The sequence below is a fragment of the Bos javanicus genome, chromosome 19 (genome assembly GCF_032452875.1).
Source record: "Bos javanicus breed banteng chromosome 19, ARS-OSU_banteng_1.0, whole genome shotgun sequence".
NCBI classification, from domain to species: Eukaryota; Metazoa; Chordata; class Mammalia; order Artiodactyla; family Bovidae; genus Bos; species Bos javanicus.
In genome coordinates this window covers 10848794-10872765 of record NC_083886.1, presented here as the reverse complement: position 1 = coordinate 10872765, position 23972 = coordinate 10848794, and the positions used below count along the sequence as shown (strand labels likewise).

The 23972-nt window shown below is 44.1% G+C and overlaps 1 protein-coding gene across 14 annotated transcripts in view; it reads left to right on the top strand.

Moving 5' to 3' along the window:
- TEX14 (testis expressed 14, intercellular bridge forming factor) overlaps nt 1–23972 on the top strand; it is a 149790-nt gene that overhangs the window by 112498 nt on the left and 13320 nt on the right. For 9 of the 14 annotated variants that reach the window (XR_009731199.1, XM_061390130.1, XM_061390131.1 and 6 more), the window contains 12 exons: nt 259–1187; nt 4070–4176; nt 6745–6870; nt 7073–7161; nt 7986–8255; nt 9043–9143; nt 11235–11363; nt 12734–12800; nt 17080–17161; nt 20927–21061; nt 21509–21636; nt 22647–22855. Coding sequence is in view for 13 of the 14 variants with exons in the window: in XM_061390130.1 (XP_061246114.1) it covers nt 259–1187; nt 4070–4176; nt 6745–6870; nt 7073–7161; nt 7986–8255; nt 9043–9143; nt 11235–11363; nt 12734–12800; nt 17080–17161; nt 20927–21061; nt 21509–21636; nt 22647–22855 (2372 nt within the window). In the remaining variant the exon portion in view is untranslated. The remainder of the gene's footprint in view (nt 1–258; nt 1188–4069; nt 4177–6744; nt 6871–7072; nt 7162–7985; nt 8256–9042; nt 9144–11234; nt 11364–12733; nt 12801–17079; nt 17162–20926; nt 21062–21508; nt 21637–22646; nt 22856–23972) is intronic. The other 5 variants (XM_061390136.1, XM_061390135.1, XM_061390141.1 and 2 more) reach the window with 5 other exon arrangements.

The following is a 23972-nucleotide window of genomic DNA, read 5'->3' as shown; positions in this document are numbered from 1 at the left end:
CTTGTGTCTCCTGAATTGGCAGGCAGATTCTTTACCGCCGAGCCACCCAGGAAAGCCCTTCCCAAATTTTCTATCTCAACCCTTGTCAAAAGTTCGAAATACCCTCTCATTCTCTGTGAGTGTATCTGGCAGTCTTTTCTAACTGAAAAGTGAGTGAGATGATAAGAAACTTCTTTCTGTGTGCCACTTGAGCAACCAGCCGTAGGTGCTGAGCTGCTGTGGTCACTTTAATCAGCTGCATGTTGCTTTTCTTTTCAGCAGGTAGTCAGTTTCATTCCCCAAGGGGTCACTCTTCTCCCACCGGGAAAGCAACACCAGAGCCTCCTGTCCCAGATGTAAGTCCAGTGGCCCAGCAGACTCACCGCCAAGACGCTGCTTCTCCTGCCTGTTCTGTGGCAGAAGAGGCCAGGAACCCCAGCCCAGATCAGACAAGCCTCTGCAGCTTCGAAATCAATGAAATCTACTCAGGCTGCCTGGACACAGCAGATGACCCAGAGGAGGAGTGCCCAGGAACTGGCTCATCTCTTGAGGGGGCCATACCAAACCAGACAGATGAGCTGAAGTCCATGGAAGAAGAGCTGGAAAAGATGGAGAAAGAGGTGTGCTGTTCTTGCGATGAAGATGAGAGCTCTTCGGACGCTGACACGGAGCTCTCCTGTGAGGACTGGGAATGGCAGAATGATGCACTGCGTTCCCCCAGCCGGCCTGAGCCAGCCCGAGGAGCCAAGGGCGCCGCGAACAACCGCTCCATGACCGAGGAGTACATCAGTAAGTGTGTGCTGAACCTGAAGATTTCGCAGACCTTAATCCACCAGAATGCTGATTTGCTGAGGAATGTTCAGCAGAAGATAGAAAAGCTCGAGATGATACAGAAGGAGCAGGCGGAGCGCAGGTCTCTGTGGGCTTCTTCGAGAGAGTTTGCAGGCATCCACGACTCACCTTCCGCCCTCGGCCCCCCGGCTTCCAGCTACCTTCCTCCTGTCGTGCAGCGGCCGGGGGACCAGCAGCTGGACCCCGGGGGCAGTGGTCTGACTCTAGCAAGGTCTCCGAGAACAGTGAAAGACTTTCGAGGAGGACATTTTGGCAAAAGGTCCAAGAAAAGAAGCGACTGTGGCTGGACACCTTTAGCTTCTTTCCCCCAAGTCACTGAAGAAATCACCAGGGATCAGCCGGAGAAGGACCACCAGGTGAGGCTGAGATGTGGGGGCAGGGCAGCACGCAGGGTCTGGAGCCGGCCTCGGCGCACCCTGACCCGCCTGCAAGGGTGGCCTCAGCACAGCCAACTCCTAATGAGTCCTCTTTGCTTTGGGAAACAAGGCCTCTAGGTTGGAATTCCAAGGTAGATACTCTTCATCTCCTATCCCGAACCCAGCTCACGGGCCCTGTCCTCTGTAAAATTCTATAAACTATGTGAAATCGCTGTTTTGTAGGTCAAAATAATCAAGTATTGACAACTTTATATAGTTCAACTCACCAAATATGGTATCTTGGGCAGGTATTTAATCCCCATTCTGAATTGCTTATTAATTCATTCATTGACTCATTTGATAAGCATAGAGCTCTCAGAGGCTGTTTATTAGACCTTGGGATTTGATGAATGAGCCACATGCTCTGCTAGGAGCAGCTCAGACACCGATGGGAATGGAAGGACTTGGTAGTCAAAGGAAATGACCATGGGTTGAAGAGTGGTTCCTCTGTGAGCTGCTGCTGTTTCTTCGTTTTTTTTTTTTGACCACACCACATGGCTTGTAGGCTCTGGGCTTCTTAAGGACAGATCCGTCCAGTAAGGCTGAGGAAATGTCCCTACACATAGAAGGGGGCCTAGCAGTAGAAGGTACTCTGTAAGTGGTCACTGAAGGAATGAATAAATGGATGAATTTTAACAAGTTCACACATGCAGAGCTGGCTGCCTGTTGAATCAAAATTTTAGAGCTGGATCAAGCCCATCCTTTTCCAGAATGTGAAGCTCAAGCTTAGAGACTTAAACTTTCTGAGATCCATGGATGTGACTGAGCGCAGGGTGGAGTGGGAGAGGTCAGTATCCCTGAAAGGAGGATCTTATTACTGAAATTATTTAGAGTTGCTGGCTCATGGTAAAAAAAAAAAAAAAAAGCAGGCTAACTTTTAGTAAGTTTTATTATTCTTTTAAAATCCTCCACCTAAAGTGCACCCTCTTGGCCTGCACAGGGCAGCTGACTCCCACTACCCCACCCCTTGCTGTGCTACTGACCAGCCCTAGCTGGGTTTCTGACTCCCAGGCTAGCGCTCTGGCACTGTTCCTTGCTGCGTTCCAGTGAGACTTTAGTCCTCACATAGAACATTTGGAAAAGCCTTGGCATTTGTTTTTATGTAAAGAGAAGGAAGGTGATTTTGGAGTAGGAAATGGCAACTCACTCCAGTATTCTTGCCTGGAGAACCCCATGGACAGAGGAGCCTGGTGGGCTACAGTCCATGGGGTCACAAAGAGTCGGACACAACTGAGCAACTAACATACACACCCAAAGAGAAGGCACAGTGAAAGTTAGAGTTTACGAGAAAACTACTAGAAATAACTTTTTTGTATACTGTATGTTGATTACCTTTTGCTGCATAACATAAAATAACAGTGTTTTATTACTTCTCATAATTCTGTGGGCTCTGAGTATGACAGGGCTAACTTGACTGATTCTTCCATTCCTTGTGGCACTGGCCAGAACCACCCCCTCAACTGCATTCAGCTGGAGTCTGCGTTGAGCAAGAAGTTCCAGGAAGGCCTCAGTTACCTGGCTCCCCCAGGCGGCCTCTTTCCACACTTGGTTTCTTTTGATTCACTAAGTAGTCTCACCCAAGCTTCTCTGCAGCCTGGCAGCTGGCTTCCCAAGTGAAACTGAAGCTGCCAGGTCTCTTAAAAACTAGGACAAGATCACTTTTGCTGCTTTTCTGATGGTCACAGGAAGCCAGCATGGATTCAAGGGGAGGGAAGTAGATTCCAGGTCTCCAATGGCAGTGTGGACAGGGAGGGAAGGAATTGAAGGCAGCCGTTGTTGGAAACCATCTACTAGTACATATGACTATGTATAAAGCAACTCTACCATATTTTAATTGTTCTTTAAAAAGCCTACCCTGGTTTTCTGGCATAATCAAGGAATAAGGCATTTTCACCCAAGTGAAATTTTCAAACATTTGAAATTCATTCTTTTAATTTCTCCATTCTTAAATTTTTAATCATACTGAATGAAAACACTACAGACTTGCCATTATTCTAAATGCCAATTTAAATATATTCTAAATCTATTCTAGCCTTTCCTTGGTGACCATGACGATTTTTTGAACATCTGTTACTGTGACACAATGTTGCCTCCACTCAGCAGCCTCTGGAACTCATACTCCACAGAGGCAGTGATCATTTTTATGCATCTTCTCACCTTTAGGTGTCTTGCTGCCATTCCCAAATCTCACATGTGTTGCTTTTATTTGCTGTAGGTTAGGAAATGCAATTAAACTAAGTTAGTTGAAATTGCAGTAAGCAGATCCCAGGTCTCTTTTTTTGGCTAAAGGGCATTGGCTTTAATTGATTTTACTTCTACTATTTTTGAAGTATTGTAGCCTTTTTTTTTTTTTTTGGTTGTGTTTTATTTTCATAGCACCCCTCTCCTCCCCTTGCGCCCCAGTAGATTTAGGCAGATATTATTGTCCCTGTATTATGGATGAGGAAACCAAAACATAAGGCTCACTTAGGTTAGTCTGAGTAAAGTTCAGATGAGAACCCAGGGCCTGGGGCTCCTGCCATAAAACCTGCTGCCTTAATAATCATATAGGGGAAAGTTTGGGGACTTTTGATGTCTAATTTGTCTGTTCATTTTCCACTTGCACCCTGTTCGGACTGAAGTCCTGAGGGCCAACATGTCTCTGAAGAGGCCTCCAGCTAAGAGATGAGTTATTAGATGTGAAACATGCAAACTGAAGTTGTCTTGAGAGGTCTGGTTAGTTCTACATACTGAGCGAGAATGACTTTAAAAATAGAATGTGAGAGTGAAGGGAAGAGGGATTCCTTCATCAAAGCACTGAAACATGTCTCCCGATTTTTAAGCTGCCAACTCTTTGTGGTCCTGGAAAACAGAGCAGAGGTGAACAGTTTCAGCCCACTCACGGAGCCAAGGCCAGTTTGGAAAGAGACAGGAACCAGAATACCAGCAGGTGGGTTAACGTTTCATTGTTCTTTGTGTCATCATGTCTTTAGACGCCCATGTGACCCTTAGGCCACTTTAATGATCTTCATTTTGCTGGTGACAAAGATTGTGAGCATTGAGGAGTAATAACACAGAAAGAGATGTTGGCAGGTTCTCTCCGTTGAGTGAGTGAGAAGAGCAGTATAATGGAGACTCGCAGGAGACGTCAGAGGTGAAGTTGCTGGCAGGTCAGCCAGACAGAACTCCTCAGTGGTCCAGAGCAGAGCACCCTGTCTTCCTGAAACTGTCCAGATTGCTTTCCTGAGAAAAGGAAGTGCCAGGTATCCCACACACCAGGGCTCCAGAAACCAAACTATGTGAAAACCAGTGTTGTTCAAAATAAGCGTCACTGACTCTGGGGGGCAGAAGGAGGAAGTTGAACAATATCATCGTTACCTTTTGGACTCTGATTTTTAGCCAGACTGATGAAATGAATTGATTTCAGCACAAATCAATTTTCCTTCAGTAGAAGGAAAGTGTACACATATGCTGGGTTTTTAAGAACTTAGAAAAAACAAATTTTCTTTTGCATAGGAAGAATTATTAATGGAGCAATTAATGTTTTTCAGGACAGAGTCATATATGAACTTAGTTTTCCTTTTCTGTGGTTAAAAGGCAGCATTAATCCACAGCTTTGAAGTCCATCTTCCTGGAAAAAAATTTTTGTATTCCTGCCCTCAGTGGTGACTGAGAATAATGACAAGAATTTGCTGTTCTCTTCACTTCAGTTAAATATGTACCAAAGGGGGAATCGAGGAACATGCCCAGACATTTTAGGTTAGTGTATTTTACCTTTACAAAGGGAATAAACTGAAGAACCACCAAATCAGCCTCAGAGAGTTTAGCACGCACATCACTGACAGCGGCAGACAGGGCGATGGTGCAGCTGCTGGCAGACGAGGCAGAAGCTGCAGCTGCGGCCGCCCTGCTCAGCGCCAAAGGGAGAGGCTGAAGGCTTTGCTGCCAGGCCACCTAGGCTTTTTGTGTGCTTTCAAAATCACTTAAATTATATACATGTAGGCATTTTTGTGGGCTTCCTGGGTGACTCAGTGGTAAATAATCTGCCTGCCAATGCAGGAGACGCTGGTTCGATCCCTGGTTGGAGAAGATCCCCTGGAGAAAGGAATGGCAACCCACTCCAGTATTCTTGCCTGGAGAATCCCATGGACAGAGGAGCCTGGCGGGCTACAGTCCATGGGGTCGCAAAGGGTAGGACATGGTTGAGTGACTAAACAAGAAGGCAATTTTGTATTCTGAGTTTTTGCTTTACATTAAAACGTTTTTATCCTTTGTTATTAAAAACATCCTGTAAACTTACTTTGAAATTGTAAGTTTGAAATGGGGAAAAATTGAATTTTCCCCATTATTTTTTTCCCCCAGTGTTGAATTTTAGGTTGTTTCAGTCTTTCTTTTTTCTGTTATGACTAGGGCCATAGTGACGTGTCAGTAAATTTTGTTCCGCATTTTGGGTTATGTCCTTGATAGACTCCCAGAAGCAGAGTTACAGAGGGTTTGAACATTTTAAAGATGCTTGATGCTGCTGCTAAGTCACTTCAGTCGTGTCCGACTGTGTGACCCCATAGACAGCAGCCCACCAGGCTCCCCCGTCCCTGGGATTCTCCAGGCAAGAACACTGGAGTGGGTTGCCATTTCCTTCTCCAATGCATGAAAGTGAAAGTGAAAGTGAAGTTGCTCAGTCGTGTCCGACCCTCAGCGACCCCATGGACTGCAGCCTTCCAGACTCCTCCATCCACGGGATTTTCCAGGCAAGAGGACTGGAGTGGGGTGCCATTGCCTTCTCCGAAAGATGCTTGATAGCTGTTGCCAAATTGTTCTTCAAAGAAGCTGATCAGACATGACATTTCTAGTTCAACAGCCTCTCTTTGCACTCTGATACAGCAGGAGACTGGGCTATTCTAGATAAAAGAGGATTCTTATGTATGCATAAATCACACGTTTTCTTTTTCTTTATCTTATTTGACGGTGCCAGGTCTTAAGTTGCAGCACATGGCATCTCCTACTTGTGGCATGTGGGATCTAGTTCCCTGACCAGGGATCAAACCTGGGCCCCGGCATTGTGAGCATGAAGACTTAGCCACTGGATCACCAGGGAGTCCCCTAGATGATACATTTTCAAAGAATTAGTTTAATAGGTGATAAAGTGTATATAATCATGGGATATTTAGAGGAAAAAGAGACTTCTTTTTTGTGCAGATGAGGAAACCTTGGCGCAGAGAGACTGAAGTTTGCCAAAGTCAGCTAACTAGTAGCAGGACATGGTCCACAACTCAGTGAAACTAGGATGAAGATCTCTGAATCATCTTCAGAGTCCCTGGTGCCTTAAGCCCATCTTTGTAAGTGTTAGCTGTTGCGCTATCACTGATGTGCGGGTGGCCTGTTACCAGAGGATTCTGATCAAAGGGCAGGAAACTACTGAACCATCACCTACGCTCTGCTCTGCTACAGCCCAAGGACCAGGGTTCTGTTTGTGAAGCTGAATTTCAAGATCATCTAAACCAGTCCTTTTGTTTCTTAGCCAGGGAAGGCCTAGAGAGTCCAGTCCTCAAAGCAAAACGACACAGCTCAGTAGTGCACTCCTCACGGTGCCGAGCCACCCACAGGGATCACCCACCTCATCCAAACCTGGCCAGGACTCTACCAGGTAGTACAGCCTTGTGGGCTGAGTGTTGGAGGGGGTCTGGTGCCCCCTGGTGGTGCATAGGAGTCAGTGCAACCTCAGAACAGCTCAGAGAATAGGGGACAGCCTCTGGGTGGGCTCATGGACTTGGGGTTGTGTCAGGAACCTGAGTAAACTGATGTGTTTGTGTTCACTTGCCCTCTTCCCCCAAATACATGCAATTCAGGATCAGTATGCAATCTGTGTCTTCTGAAATCTATAACGCAAAGTCACGAAATAACAAAGATGATGGAGAGATACACTTAAAATGGAAAAGTGAGTATAAAGCCATGGGTTCTGTTGGACAGAATGAAATTTAAAGTATCTTTACTGTCTTCTCATATTCTTTTCTTGTTAGATCATTCCATTTTAAAAGTAAGACCTTTCTGATTACAAACTGTAAAAGAGAAGTGCTTTTTTAAATCTCTGGACTATATAGGAAATCTTTCTACACTCTGTGTATGTGTATACATGTATATTGTGTAACAAATGTAGTAAAAAAAATACATGGTATAGATTCTTACAATGTTGTTAAGGTAGAGAGCTTCCAGTGTCACTTTCACCTATCCTGTGGGTATTATTCTTTTGTATCAGTTTAATCTTATGAGCTTAAAAGAATACAGCATCTATGTTTTTTGATAGTAATGCTAAGTGACACTGAAAAAGGATAGAAAATTTTGAGGAAAACACACATGCACACATATATATACATACTCCCAAAATATGAGCTCAGTCTGGCCTAGAAAGGCTATAGAAACTCAAATAGAATGCCTTCCGTTAGTTTCTGCAGGCTAGGGGCTTCACATGTCATTTTCTTACGAAATCTTTACAGGGAGAAGGTCTGTCTACAAATTTCTGTTGCCGTTCGGTCTAATTCAGCATAAAGGGCTGTAACTAACTGAAAGTCTGCCTGTCCCTCACTCTGTTATTAGTTCTCTTCTCTTTTCTGTTTCAAGCCAAGCTAAGGATGATGCAGTTCTAAAAAGGGAATAATTGTGACAATATAAGCTATAAACCATTACGGAACTCTTTAAGGAACTAAAGCTTCTGTTTCCAGCATTCACAGTGCTGTTTTAAATGCTGCTTTCTCTTACATCCAGCGGAAGTGAAAGAAATGGCAGCAAAAGCAGCCACTGGACAGCTGACAGTACCTCCTTGGCATCCTCGGAGTGGTGTGGCTTTAGACAGTGAGGCTGAAAATGAGCCTGACCCCCTGCCGCAGCTCCCCATTAGGGTCTCCGAGCATATGGATTGGCAGCAAGCTGCAGACTATCTCAAGAAAAGCGATGAGCCAGGAGGAAATGACAAGTGTGGCCAAACAGACAGCAGTGACCAGCGTGGCAGACAGTCAGGGCCTCAGCGTTTCACCAGTAAGTTCAGATGGAGGAATTGGGGTAGGTGAGCTCTATCAAGTTGTCAGCTCTCAACAATAAGTAAAGCTCCTAGAATATTTCCTTTGGCTTCTCTCCTTTCCTGTCTATCCGGGGATCCTGAATTCCAGGCGAAAGTAGCACACCCATCTAATCCCACTGTCCTTCAGAAGGTGAAAAAGTCTAGAGACTCGCAAGTTTTTCTATTACTGGAGCAGATTGCTTTGTCCAAATGAGTAAATAGTCTCCATGCACTGACCCTGCTCCTGGATCTAACCTGGCAAAGAATTGAACCTTCTACCAGAGGGCATTGGTGGCAGGCCACCCCCTACTGCCAACTTCTTTGCATTGCATTTTAGGCCAGAAAAATTCCACCATCTCTCAGAGAGTCTGTGCCTGAGAAACCTAGAGACAAATGATGTTTACTGCCATCACTTTATTATAGATTTGTGGGTGAAAACTGCATGCTGTATCTTTCCACCTGCTAATTTGCTTGCAGTCAGGGCATGAGATATCATTTCACAGTTGTTTGAAAATCAAGGATAGGTACATCCAAAATTATCATTCATCTTAGAATGGATTTTTTTGGTATTTAAAAGGGAGAATGATTCACGGCCACGTGCTAGAGCCAGGCTAACCTAACAGTCTCCACTGTCTGGACAGAATCTGGCATGACACATGGTTGCATTCGGCAGAAAATGCAAGCATCTCCTCTCTCACACTATCCTTTGCCCCTTCGTGCCATTTAAAAATGACTGAATGACAATTATTGTGTTATAATCATTAGGTATCAGGCACCTGCCCCCCAGAGAAGATGAGCAGCCAGAGCACAGTGAAGTCTTTCAAGCAAATTCGGATGCATCTGTGGCTGTTGAGAAGTCTTACAGCGTAAGTCATACAGCTGGAGAGCCAACTCAAACCCAAAGACCTAGTAGGGTAAAACTGGGTTGTTACGTACTATGATATTGAAATATCTGTAGTAGTTCTTTTTTGTTGGAGCATGTGCCCTCATGTCTCTGACATGAATGAAGAAGTCTTTCCTCCCTGTCTAATACGTTCTGAATTAGTTCAGCTCAAAGCACTGTGTATATTGGAGCTTGGGGAAAACACAGTGTTAGATTCAGCTCTGACCCTTGAGTTTTCTGTCTGTGTGCGCGCTCAGTAACTCAGTCGTGTCTAATTCTTTGCAACTCCATGGACCGTAGCCCACCAGGCTCTTCTGTCCATGGGATTTCCCAGGCAAGGGTACTGGAAGGGGTTGCCATTGCCTTCTCCAGAGGATCTTCTGACCCAGGGATCTAGCCCACGTCTCTTGTGTTTCCTGCATTGCCAGACAGATTCTTTACTGCTATACCACCTGGGAAGCCCAAGCTTTCTGTCTAACTGTGTAGAAAAGACCACCTCGTAAAGCTCAGTGTGAGGTCAGTTACCAAAGCTCATGACTGAAGTCAGATTGAAGTAGGAAAAGCAGGGCCAGGGTTGCAATGAGAGTACCTTTGCCTGGGATGTCATTTAAGACCAAAATTCAGCTCTCAGCTCAGTGGAAGGAGTGTGTTCATGCCTGAAATCTATGTCTCAGCAAGATCCCTAGGATTCAGTTATTTCCCAGCATTTGCACTGGGGTTACAGCCTTGCTTCAGGGATTTAATGCATTCTTCAAGTGTGCAATTGGGCCATGGTCCAGCCAGCGTAAGGAACCAAAATTTGTAATCACCATTGACATGGAAGAATATAAACAGCAATTGAGAATAAACAATGTAAAAAGCCAATTGTGATAACATTTGAGGCTTTTCAAAGAATATACCTTTATATTTTAATCAGTACACAGACCACTCACAGGGCAGCTTATTCTTTCTTTCCCTTGAGGTCTGGGAGGACGCACCACATTAAGCATACTGGCTTGGCTGGAGAAGCAGGTCTTTCAGGGAAGTGGGGAAGGTGTGGGAGGCCAGGCTTGTCTGAGAAATTTTAATTTGATATGAGAGGTCAAGGAAAGCAGCTGCTAAGTGCACAAAAGAGGAAGTGTGGCAAAGGCAGTGTCCAGGGAAAAAAACCACAAAACCTCTGCAAAGAGATGATTGAAGGTAAGGAAAGGAGCCAGCTGTCTGGCCACGTGGTAATGAGGGCTGGACGTAGAGAAGTAGCAGAAAAGGAAGGAGCAGAGCAGAGATGCTGATGAAATAACTTGCTTTTAATTAATGTATTTATTTGGCTGTGCTGGGTCTTAATTTCAGCATGTGGGATCTAGTTCCCTGACCAGGGATAGAACCCAGGCCCCCTGCATTGGGAGTGTGTTTAGCCACTGGACCACCAGAGAAATCCCAGTAACTTACTTTAAATTATTTCATTTTTTAAATAGTTCTCCCTTTTTTCTAAATTAAAAAAATTTTTTTGGCTGCATGGCTGTGGGGTTTTAATTCCCCAGCCAGGGATCAAACACACACTGCCTGCAGTGGAAGCATGGAGTCTTATCTGCTGGGCCACCAGGGAAATCCCTGTTTTATTATTGAGATTGCATTGCTATTTTTAAAATCATGCTCTTTCTCTTGCCTTTAAATGGGAATACCTGAAGGAGTCCCAGGTCTGAGCAGCCTCAGCCTAGAGTTGACTCCAGCACATGGACTGTGTCTGTGCCCGTGGGGATCAGGGTATGTAAATTCAGTCCGCAGCTTGAATTGTCTAGGGCCTTTCTTCTTCCTGTGAATTTCAGAGCAAAAAGGTTGCCCATCCTCCCCTACTTCCATTGTGCAGGTAAGGATGTTGAGATTCAGGACTGTGATTTGTCACACTTGCTCTGGGGTTCATGACTGGCTGTGCAGAAGGAGGGCAGCAGTGCGCAGGTGGCGGGAGGGGCTCTGAGAGCATCAGCCCGACTGCAGGGTGATTTTAGATGCCCTGTTACTAACACTGCAGCCAGCTCTAAAGGGATTTGTTTACAATAAACACCAACTGAAAAGTGATTTCCTGCGTTATTAATAGGGTCAGTCTGCACAATCAACTTGTTCACCAGAGTCTTCTGAAGACACTGAAGACATGACAGATGAATTTTTAACTCCAGACCATGAATATTTTTACTCCTCAATTGCTCAAGAAAATTTGGCTCTAGAGGTAAAAATTTACAAAGTTCAGGATAAAGTACATCTCCAGCTTTCTCTGTTGCTTTATTCCTTTAAAATTATTTTTATTAAAAATAGCTTATACGTAAAAGTATATCCTGTCGATTTATCAGTGTTTTCATATGTTTTGAAAAAAAACGTGTGAAAAGTAAGATTTTTCATAATGAAGGTCTTACCACAGGATTGTGGTTCCTGCATTTGTGCAGCACTTTGTACTTCATTTTCAAAACCTGTTCCTTCTTGTTGCTTAATTCGCAGTCCTTTCTTGGGGGGAGAGAAGGCAGCCTGCTGTTACTGCTCTGCGTGAAGAAGCACTGGTGACAGCAGCCTAGGGAGTTAGCCCGGAACTGACAGGCTTTAGTCGTGGGGGCACAGGGTCCGCAGAGAACGTGAGGCTGTCCAGTACACGGCCCTTCCTCTGGGATGTGCCTGGCTCTTGCAAGAACCTGTTTGTGCAGAGAGTATTTTCATTTATAAAATGAAAATCATGGGATCTTTTATTTACTCTTGTACTTTTTACCTCCTCTCTCCCCTAACCTGCCACCTCTGGGGGCCCTTTACCAATATGGAAGGTAGAGTGGAGGAAAGAGAATTGTACATGCCAATCACCACATTTGACTGACGGGAAGAATTCAGTGATGCATCAAAAAGCATAGATCTCCCTTGTCGGCACTTCTGCAAACTCAGTTAGAGCAGTTTTCCATAATCAGTCCTTTGAACATTCTTAATATTACTGTGGACTGGGACATTAAGAAAATGGTTAATAAAAAATATAAAGTTTATATACGTATATATGTACATGTATATAAAAAGGGTAACAGGGGAAAGTACACGCATCTTTAGGGTACAGATCATGAACTTTTACATGCTGAACACACTCATGGAGCCAGCACCTAAATCAAGAAATAGAACATTCCTGATCCCCTAGAAGACCTTGTGTTTCCTCCCACCCACTCCTCTCCTCAAAGGAACCAGTGTTCTGACTTCTCACCCCATAGAGTAGCTTTAGAGCCTGGGCCATCTTTCCTACCTTTTTTGGCTTTTCTAGTAAAGCTCCCAGGAATTAAAACATCTTTGTTGGATGGTTGGAGTGAGGAGAGGGGATAGTTATATAAAGAAGGGAAAAGTAACCCAATCCCACCTCACAATGGGAGGTGGAGGAGGGCTTGTTGTTGAGGAGGAACATATAGTACAAATAAATTCTTAATGTCTGTGAAGAAGGTTTGTTCTTTTTCTATAAAAGATGCAGGAACCTTTAAAGATTTTCAAAGTTTAAGAACATCAAGAAATCCTCTCCCCATCTTTTGATGATGTATCTTCCTCTAGTGAACTTCCTTTCTTTGCTCGCTCTTTCTTTTATAGACCTCAAGTCCCATTGATGAAGACTTTGAAGGAATTCAACATGCTTGTGCCCGACCTCAAGCCTCTGGTAATACACCCTCAGGGCAGATTCCTTTGAGAATCCCTCCTGTTCCCTTTCTGTCGGATCACACATGTTTAGAGCTGGAAAGGTCCTTAGAGATAACCTTCCAGATCTTTCATTTCACAGATAAGAAAACTTAGGCTCAGTGATTTCCCCTCATTAGAATGAATCCCCAGCTGCTCACTAGCCTCATGGTATCCATACATCATGTTATTTATATACTTCCCCTTGCATTCTTTTCAACTTTGCCATTTATTTATTTATAAATATTTGTGTATGTATTTATTTGGCTGTGCCACGTCTTAGTTGCGGCACATAGGATCTTTAGTTGCTGATTTGAACTCTTTAGTCACGGAATGTGGGATCTAATTCCTTGACCAGGGATGGAACCCAGGCCCCCTGCCTTGTAATTGTGGAGTCTTAAACACTGGACCACCAGGGAAGTCCCCCCACCTTGCATTCATATAGCAAACGTTACAGCAGTTGCTGCTTCTCTTTTCCCTTGTGGTCTCTTTCCCTAGATTTCAGTGCTGAGCTGACCTGATGGACTGGCCTGGGCCTCACAGCTGGTTATTGACACGGTGACAACCAGTACTAGGTTTCTGTGTCCTTCTCTACTCCAGAAGACTGAGTCTTACCATCATTTTCCTTTGCGTGCATGACATCTTAGCAAAGGGTTAATAATAGCCAATACTACAGTCAGTATAACATCGTGCCCTTTCTGGGCCTTGGGTTCTGTATAACTTAGCAATTGCTGCCTGTTACACGGGAAGTTAACCTTGGATCAGCAGCTGGGGTGTGGCACAAGACAAGATATAAATGGACCAGAGGTACTGACACAGACATTTTAAAAACTGTGCACTTTCGCTCTTCTAAGGCATGTAACCATCTGTTTTAAAACCAGGGTTATCCATCTCGTGAACCATGCAGCTCGGTCTATGGTCATGTCTCCACTGTCTGAACCCAGGCTGGGCAGGTTTAGGTTCTGAACATACCCCCTTCCTCCTGTTGCATACTCCAGCTTGCGTCTCTAACCTGATTCAGGCCTCCTTCACAGTTGCAAGCATTTTAAGAAGCTGTAAGCTTTTAGATTAACAGTTAATTTCTCAGGAAAATATGTATGTGAAGTTCCCAAACCTAGGTCTCTGGCCCCTCAGTTCTTTGTGTGGAGCCTCTGCCCATGATCACTCACTCTCTGTGTGAGCCTGACCTGTGCATGGCCACTTCACTTGTGTTTGAAAGAGGGGTGAGTAGGAGAGAGAAATTATGGAGCAGGCAGATCAGAAAACCATGGCTAGTTGGCTGCAAACATCTGAAGTACGTGGAAAAGCCTCTGATTTCCACTCCGTTTCCTCCTTTTAGCCCTTCTCTTCCTGCTTTCCCACTATGGCTCTATTATGCATCCTCTCCATACCAGGCAGTACAACAGGGGTAACAGTTGGATACGCACTGGGTTCCACGCCCAGTTCTGCTGCTGATTTTTTTTCTGCATGACCTTTGGCATCTTGGGCATGTCATTCCACCCCAGGGCCCCACCTTTCCTTCGTATAAAATAAAAGAGAGAGTTAGACTCTCAAATCTCTAACTTCCCCTCCAGCTCTGCATTGTGCTTATTAGAAATTCATTTATGATTGCTAGGGCGTTTGAAGAGAGTAGCAAGAAGGAGAAACGTGATGCTTCTCCACTGGTGGGGTTTCAGTGTCTTCAGTTCGGTTCAGTTCAGTCACTCAGTCATGTCTGACTCTTTGTGACCCCATGGACTGCAGCACACCAGGCCTCCCTGTCCATCACCAAGTCCCAGAGCTTGCTCAAATTCATGTCCATCGAGTTGGTGACGCCATCCAACCATCTCACCTTCTCTTGTCCCCGTTTCCTCCCTCCTTCAATCTTTCCCAGTATCAGGGTCTTTTCTAGTGAGTCAGCTCTTCGCATCAGGTGGCCAAAGTATTACAGTTTCAGCCTCAGCATCAGTCCTTCCAATGAATATTCAGGAATGATTTCCTTTAGGATTGACTGGTTGGACCTCCTTGCTCACCAAGGGACTCTCAAGAGTCTCCTCCAACACCACAGTTCAAAAGCATCAATTCTTTGGTGCTCAGCTTTCTTTATAGTCCAACTTTCACATCCATACATGACCACTGGACAACTGGAAAAACCATAGCTTTGACTAGATGGACCTTTGCTGGCAAAGTAATGTCTCTGCTTTTTAATATGCTATCTAGGTTGGTCATAACTTTTCTTCCAAGAAGCAAGCATCTTTTAATTTCATGACTGCAGTCACCATCTGCAATGATTTTGGGCCCCCCAAAATAAAGTCTATCACTGTTTCCACTGTTTCCCCATCTATTTGCCATGAAGTGATGGGACCAGATGCCATGATCTTAGTTTTCCGAATGTTGAGTTTTAAGCCAATGTTTTGACTCTCCTCTCTCACTTTTATCAACAGGCTTTTTAGTTCTTTGCTTTCTGCCATAAGGGTGGTGTCATCTGCATATCTGAGGTTATTGATATTTCTCCCAATCTTGATTCTAGCTTGTGCTTCATCTAGTCCAGCATTTCACATGATGTACTCTACACAGAAGTTAAATAATCAGGGTGACAATATACAGCCTTGACATACTCCTTTTCCTATTTGGAACCAGTCTGTTGTTCCACATCCGGTTCTAACTGTTGCTTCTTGACCTGCATACAGATTTCTCAGGAGGCAGGTCAGGTGGTCTGGTATTCCCATCTCTTTCAGAATTTTCTGCAGTTTATTGTGATCCACACAGTCAAAGGCTTTGGCATAGTCAATAAAGCAGATGTTTTTCTGGAACTCTCTTGCTTTTTCGATGATCTAGTGGATGTTGGCAATTTGATCTCTGGTTCCTCTGCCTTTTCTAAATCCAGCTTAAACATCTGGAAGGTCATGGTTCACATATTGCTGAAGCCTGGCTTGGAGAATTTTGAGCATTACTTTACTAGCGTGAGATGAGTGCCGTTATGGGGTAATTTGAACATTCTTTGGCATTGCCTTTCTTTGGAATTGGAATGAAAACTGACCTTTTCCAGTCCTGTGGCCACTGCTGAATTTTCCAAATTTGTTGGCATATTGAGCGTAGCATTTTCACAGCATCATCTTTTAGGATTTGAAATAGCTCAACTGGAATTCCATCACCTCCACTAGCTTTGTGCGTAGTGATGCTTCCTAAGACCCACTTGATTGCGCATTCCACGATGTCTGGCTCTAGGTGAGTGATCGCATCATCGTGACTATCTGGGTCATGAAGGTCTTTTTTGTACAGCTTTTGGTGTATTCTTGCCACCTCTTCTTAATATCTTCTGCTTCTGTTAGGTCCATACCATTTCTGTCCTTCACTGTGTCTATCTTTGCATGAAATGTTCCCTTGGTGTCTCTAATTACTTGAAGAGATCTCTAGTCTTTCCTATTCTGTTTTCCTCTATTTCTTTGCATTGATCGCTGAGGAAGGCTTTCATATCTCTCCTTGCTATTCTTTGGAACTCTGCATTCAAATGGTTTTATCAGTATCTTGGCTTTTGCTAAAGGTGGTACTTTTATAGTGGGCCTGCCATTGCCTACCAGGCCACCTTCTGGACCTAAAGAATGGCAGGGGGATCATGAGCATTTGCCAATAGGGCAGGCTAGCCTGCGTGTCCACTTCTCCATAAACCAGAGCTGTATAATGTGGGAAGGAAAATTGGATACTGGTCCTGTGTGCCCAGAGGCCTACAAAGTATCTTCCTGAGAATTGGGGAGGACTTGAGATGCTTGAGGCCAAGGAGAACAGAAGACAGTTGAATTAGCTCATTAGTACTCAGGACCCCACCTCCAGTCTTTAAGTGGTGTTTGGTGGCCAAGAGACACAGTTAGCATCCTGGGAATGCCCAGCTAATGGTCTTTTCTGCTTGGAATCTTCAATGAACAAACAGTTCTTGGTGTCAACGCCCCCTGGTGTCTGTTGACAGGAATCAGGTCAGTTTGCCTTCCTGAAAAGACAAAACACCATTTGTCTCCGGAAGTAACTGTGCGGCTATAACTGAAAAGCCAGTAAATGGCTTGATTGTATTCTGAGTGTCAGAATATAGTTGTCCCCTCTGAGCAAGGAAAATAAACTTTCAGAGCAAAAACCTCTTCTACAGTACTCAATCCAAGCCCAATTAGGAAACACTTTGTTTATGTAGATTATTTATTATTCTAGACCAGACCAAGAAAACTCCAGAGAATGAAAATCATAATCTGGGTTTGCAAAAATTTATTAAAAATGCGTTTACTTTATTCTTTCAGGTGAAGAAAAGTTCCAAATGAGAAAAAACCTTGGAAAGAACTCTGAAATTTTGACCAAGTCTCAATTCCAACCTATACGAAGGTATATGCCATTATTTTATTCACAGTTTCAGACTCATAGAAGTAATGTTAATTGATGGTTCAGTTCAGTTCAGTTCAGTCACTCAGTCGTGTCCAACTCTTTGTGACCCCATGAATTGCAGCATGCCAGGCCTCCCTCCATCACCAACTCCCGGAGTTCACTCAAACTCACGTCCATCGAGTCAGTGATGCCATCCAGCCATCTCATCCTCTGTTGTCCCCTTCTCCTCCTGCCCCCAGTCCCTCCCAGCATCAGAGTCTTTTCCAACGAGCCAACTCTTCGCATGAGGTGGCCAAAGTACTGGGGTTTCAGCTTTAGCATCATTCCTTCCAAAGAACACCCAGGGCTGATCTCCTTTAGAATGGACTGGTTGGATCTCCTTGCAGTCTAAGGGACTCTCAAGAGTCTTCTCCAACACCACAGTTCAAAAGCATCAATTCTTTGGAGCTCAGCTTTCTTCACAGTCCAACTCTCACATCCATACATGACCACTGGGAAAACTATAGCCTTGACTAGACGGACCTTTGTTGGCAAAGTAATGTCTCTGCTTTTGAATATGCTATCTAGGTTGGTCATAACTTTCCTTCCAAGGAGTAAGCGTCTTTTAATTTCATGGTTGCAATCACCATCTGCAGTGATTTTGGAGCCCAAAAAAAAGTCTGACAGTGTTTCCACTGTTTCCCCGTCTATTTGCCATGAAGTGATGGGACTGGATGTCATGATCTTAGTTTTCTGAATGTTGAGCTTTAAGCCAACTTTTTCACTCTCCTCTTTCACTTTCATCAAGAGGCTTTTGAGTTCCTCTTCACTTTCTGCCATAAGGGTGGTGTCATCTGCATATCTGAGGTTATTGATATTTTTCCCAGCAATCTTGATTCCAGCTTGTGCTTCTTCCAGCCCAGCGTTTTTCATGATGTACTCTGCATATCAGTTAAATAATCAGGGTGACAATATACAGCCTTGACATACTCCTTTTCCTATTTGGAACCAGTCTGTTGTTCCATGTCCAGTTCTAACTGTTGCTGCCTGACCTGCATATAGGTTTCTCAAGAGGCAGGTCAGGTGGTCTGGTATTCCCATCTCTTTCAGAATTTTCCACAGTTTCTTGTGATCCACACAGTCAAAGGCTTTGGCATAGTCAATAAAGCAGAAATAGATGTTTTTCTGGGACTCTCTTGCTTTTTCCATGATCCAGCAGATGTTGGCAATTTGATCTCTGGTTCCTCTGCCTTTTCTAAAACCAGCTTGAACATCTGGAAGTTCATGGTTCACGTACTGCTGAAGCCTGGCTTGGAGAATTTTGAGCATTACTTTACTAGCATGTGAGATGAGTGCAATTGTGTGGTAGTTTGAGCATTCTTTGGCATTGCCTTTCTTTGGGATTGGAATGAAAACTGACCTTTTCCAGTCCTGTGGCCACTGCTGAATTTTCCAAATTAGCTGGCATATTGAATGCAGCACTTTCACAGCATCATCTTTCAGGATTTGAAATAGCTCAACTGGAATTCTATCACCTCCACTAGCTTTGTTCGTAGTGATGCTTTCTAAGGCCCACTTGACTTTACATTCCAGGATGTCTGGCTCTAGGTGAGTGATCACACCATCGTGATTATCTGGGTTGTGAAGATCTTTTTGTACAGTTCTTCTGTGTATTCTTGCTACCTCGTCTTAATATCTTCTGCTTCTGTTAGGTCCATACCATTTCTGTCTTTTATCGAGCCCATCTTTGCATGAAATGTTCCCTTGGTATCTCAATGCCCCATATTTATATGTTGCTCTTCTTCAAATATAATAGCCACCATGTTATAACAATAAGCTTTAGGCAGCTTAGATTTGTTAGGACTTGTTCAGCAGAATTGTGAAGGGTCATGAAAAGGAGCTGTCATCTGTATCCAGATCTTGACTTTGCTTTTCTAACTGTACGACCTTGGTCAAATTTCTCTTCTAGTTGTGTGTGTGTGTTAGTTGCTCATTTGTGTCCAACTCTGTGGCCCCATGGACTGTAGCCTTTCAGGTTCCTTTGTCCATGGAATTCTCCAGGCAAGAATATTGAAGTGGGTAGCCTTTCCCTTCTCCGGGGATCTTACCAACCAGGGATCAAATCCAGGTCTCCTGCATTGCAGGCGGATTCTTTACCGTCTGAGCCACCAGGGAAGCCCAAGAATACTGGAGTGTGTAGCCTATCCCTTCTCCAGTGGATCTTCCTGACCCAGGAATCGAATTGGGGTCTCCTGCATTGCAGGCAAATTCTTTACCAGCTGAGCTACTTAATGTATGTAGCACACAGCCCCCAGATTCTAGTGACTTACAACAACAAAAACTGCTTTCGTGTCCATGTTCCATGTCCATCAGGGATTGGCCAGAAGTGTTCTGTGCTGTATTACTTTCTCTCGGAAATCCACAGTGCGGGAGACTCCATCTTTATGCTTCCTTTCTTGCTGAGGCAGGAAAAAGAGAACATAGTGAATTGTGCACTGGACTTTTAAAAGTTTCTGCCCCAAAGTGAATCACATCACTTTCACTTCCATTTCACTGGTTAAAGCAAGCAATATGGTCATTTATGTAAATTAGGAGGACCAGAAAGCACTGTCCTATGTTGTGCTCAGAAGAAGAAATATTTTTTGAATGAATTAATAGTCACAACCCAATCCAAAATCCATTCTCTTTCCTTTATACCACTGGTCTCAAAGCGATTGCTACAAAGATTAGAAATATGGGAACATTTGGGAGGATTTAGCATGAGATCTTGGAGAAGGAAATGGCAGCCCACTCCAGTGTTCTTGCCTGGAGAATCCCAGGGACGGGGGAGCCTGGTGGGCTGCCGTCTATGGGGTCGCACAGAGTCAGACATGACTGAAGTGACTTAGTAGCAGTAGCAGCAACAGCATGAGATATGGCTTATAGTTTGTGTTTTGAGTATTGAAAATGTATCTTAAATATTGGTTAAAATAGAAACAAGTCAACTTTGTCTTCAGAATTCTTTTCTAGCCTTTCTTTGACACAAGCCTTTCTTGGCCTCCCCTGATCCTCCATGCCAGGAAGCTGCCTCACAGTTGGTGAGGTCCCGTGGCTGTGCCTCTTGCTCCAAGCTCCATCCCCAGCAAAGTACTCCATTGACTTCCTCAGGAGCTTGCTCAGCTAGTAGCATCATAGGCTGATTTCAGGTGGGCTGACCTTTCAGTTCAGTTCAGTTCAGTCGCTCAGTCCTGTCCGACTCTTTGCGACCCCATGGACTGCAGCACGCCAGGCCTCCCTGTCCATCACCAACTCCCAGAGCTTACTCAGACTCATGTCCATTGAGTCGGTGATGCCATCCAACCATCTCATCCTCTGTCGTCCCCTTTTCCTCCCGCCTTCAATCTTTCTCAGCATCAGGGTCTTTTCCAGTGAGTCAGTTCTTCACATCAGGTGCCAAAGTATTGGAGTTTCAGCTTCAGCATCAGTCCTTCCAATGAATATTCAGGACTGATTTCCTTTAGAATGGATTGGTTGGATCTCCTTGCAGTCCAAGGGACTCTCAAGAATCTTCTCCAACACCACAGCTCTAAAGCATCGAGAGTATTTATTTAGTCTCTGAAGAGGAAACAGAGGCCCAGATATGCGTGTGCACATGTGGCTCATCAGTAGCAGAGTTAGGATTGGAGCCCTCCCTTTTCACTCTGGGCTCAGTGTCCTTCCCACGGCCTCTCACACTGCCCTTGGCCCACGTTGTTGCACTCTGCTGACAGAAGATTTATGTCATCTTCTCACTTTCTCTCTTAACAGTCCTGAAGGCGAACAAGATGAGACATTAAAGGAGCCACCAAAGGAATCGAAAGAGAAAGATATGTATGGCCACCAGAAATTACTTAAGGATTCTGTGCAAAGTCTTGGTTTTAGGGAAATGGTGTTTTCTTATTTGTAAGAGTTTCTGTGTTCTTCTATTTTTATGTATACATGTAACGTGAGCCTGTTTCTCCTTTCACCAAAAAGCTGCTGTGATGATGCGATCTAAATTGATAGCATCTTACAATCAAGGGAATACAGTGATAATAAGAATATAATCTTATACTTAAGGTAGATTAAATCTGTTTCCCACATTAATATACTTTGACCTTTGGGATTTATTTTTAGCTGCTGAGATATGTTTGAAGTTAGTATCTCTTTCTAAGATATTCTCTGATACTCTCTTTAAGATATCTTAAGTATCTTATAGATATCTTATGGATATTCTGAAGTATTCTCTGATTTTGGCCTCTTGCCAAATAAAGATTTTTGTGAAGAGCATCTTTAAAAAGTACCTCTTAGGAATATAGAGTTTGATTTTTCTAAGCATCTCCCAGTAACTCTGTGCTTTTAATACTTTAGATCATTGACAGACATTCAGGACCTGTCTAGTATCTCCTGTGAACACGACGGTTCTTTCAAGGAAGTCTCATGCAAAACACCCAAAATAAACCACGCACCTACTAGTGTCAGTACCCCGCTCAGCCCAGGTACTCTCTCACAGGGGGGTGTTCTGGGAGGGGAACTAACAGCCCCCGTCTCACTGGCTGTGGGAAGCCAGGCTGTGGGCGCAGACCCACAGATGGGTGTTTCCTCACAGTGCAGAGGGGTTTCTTTAGGGCCAGAGCGGAAGGGGATAATCCCATGGGAGGCCAGGTGGTGATGGTGATGGTGGTGGTGATTAGCTATTGTTGTTATTGTTCAGTCGCTCAGTCGTATCTGACTCTTTGCGACCCCATGGACTGCAGCACACCAGGCTTCCCTGTCCTTCACTGTCTCTCGGAGTTTGCTCAAACTCATGTCCATTGAATTGGTGATGCCATCCAACCAGCTATAAGGAGATTTTTTTTTATTCTAGCAATAGAGACATGTGAATGCCAAGTCTACTTTGTACTTGAAGCACTGTTGAATTTTGGGCAAATACATTGGGTTCTCTACAAGGGCTTCCCTGGTGGCTCAGCTGGTAAAGAATCTGGCTGCAATGCAGGAGACCCAGGTTCCATCCCTGTGTTGGGAAGATCCCCTGGAAAAGGAAATACCAACCCACTCTAGTATTCTTGCCTGGAAAATCCCATGGACAGAGGAGCCACATGGGGTCACAAAGAGTTGGACATAACTGAGTGATTAACACTTCCACTTTCACATTGGATTTTTTATAGAGTTAGTAACTTAAAACAGTATCTTGTACTTAAGAATACATAGTTTGAGTCCTGTAACCGCATACAGCCAGCATCAAATACCCTCTCTTTAGTGTCCTTATTTTCAGTTTATTTGTGGTTCAGATAATCTCCCTTTATTTTGATGGCCAAGTTTAGAGACTATCATTTTGTATACCTTATGGAGCTTTGTCTCAAATCAGTGATTATTTCAGTTATTGACAATTTGGGAAATTCCTATTATAGATACAGAGTTTTATGGGTTTTGTGTGTGTGTGTGTGTTATTGTTCTTTTTAAATAATGTAAAGTATTCAGACACTGACTGCCCTCTTTTCTACAACAGGGTCACTTTCTTCAGTTGCTAGTCAGTATAAGGACTGCCTTGAGAGTATCCCATTTCAGGATACTAAAACAGGATCTACCTCGTGCGGGACCAGTCAAGAATCTACTCAGACTTTGTCTGATAAATTTACAAGTGTCCGAGAAAAAGCAAAGAGCCTAGATTCCCTTCTTACTTCCTCTGAAGTTCTCCCTGCTAGACTGACTAATCTTGTAAGTATATAGACTGTGCGTTGCACCCTCATGGAGTGATTCCAAAGGTGTCAGTGATCAAAAGGTCAAGGTTTCTCCATATCTATTTTACAGAGAAAGGAAGAAATAAGCTGGATCCTCCCCAGACTTCCCTGGGGCTCCTTTCTGATCTGTACTGTAGAGTGGATCCTGGGCTTTTGTACCCTTTCCTCTCCCCACCCCACCAGAGATAATGTTTGGCAATTTCTCTAAAGAGCCGGCCTCTGCCATAGCTTATGATGCTACCTTCATCTGCACTGTTCTTTCAGTCTAACCATATTTTACATTCTGCTTCTTCCTTGAAGCCTCCTCTGGTTAGTTCTCAGAGAGTTCTGATTGATCTGTACCTTGTTCCTGAACCAGTAATCTGCAGTAAAAACACTTACTGGTGCCTTCTCCTTGCTTCCTCCCCTTTCCCGTGCTGTTTGCTTGTTTCCCTCTCGCTCTCCTTCATATTTCACATGTAGTCCTTTCAGGAAAACTACAAGTTCCTTACTCGGTACTGCTCATTAAAAATCCGTTGACTAACCATAGTGTCGCTTCCCTGGTGGCTCAAAGATAAAAAATCCACCTGCTGATGCAGGCGATGCGAGTTTGATCTCCGGGTCAGGAAAATCCCTTAGAGAAGGAAATGGCAACCCACTCCAGTATTCTTGCCTGGGCAATCCCATGGACAGAGAAGCCTGGAAGGCTACAGTCCATGGATTTGCAAAAGAGCTGGACACGACTTAGTGAATAAACAACAAACAGACCATTCTATGGGCAAACTGATTACTTGTTTGGCCCTCAGTGAAAAAACCACTCTCATCTTCTTTGGGCATTTGATTCACAAAAAGCCTCATTCTGAAGTAGGGAATTTAAAAATTGTATGCTTTTGTTCAATGTACTGTCAATAGGGCAGGTTCTAAGGGCCAGGCACTATGCCAGGCCTTCTAATAGGCATCCAAAAGTGAATAAAAAAAGTCCCTGCCCTGAAGGAGCTCAGAGCCTAGTGAGAGGGACTCAGTAAAAACTGAGTGCTGTGGAGGCAAAGAAGGGTGGGAAGCTTCCCAGAGAAGGTGACATTTGAATGAGTTTGACTCGATCAACAAAACAAGTG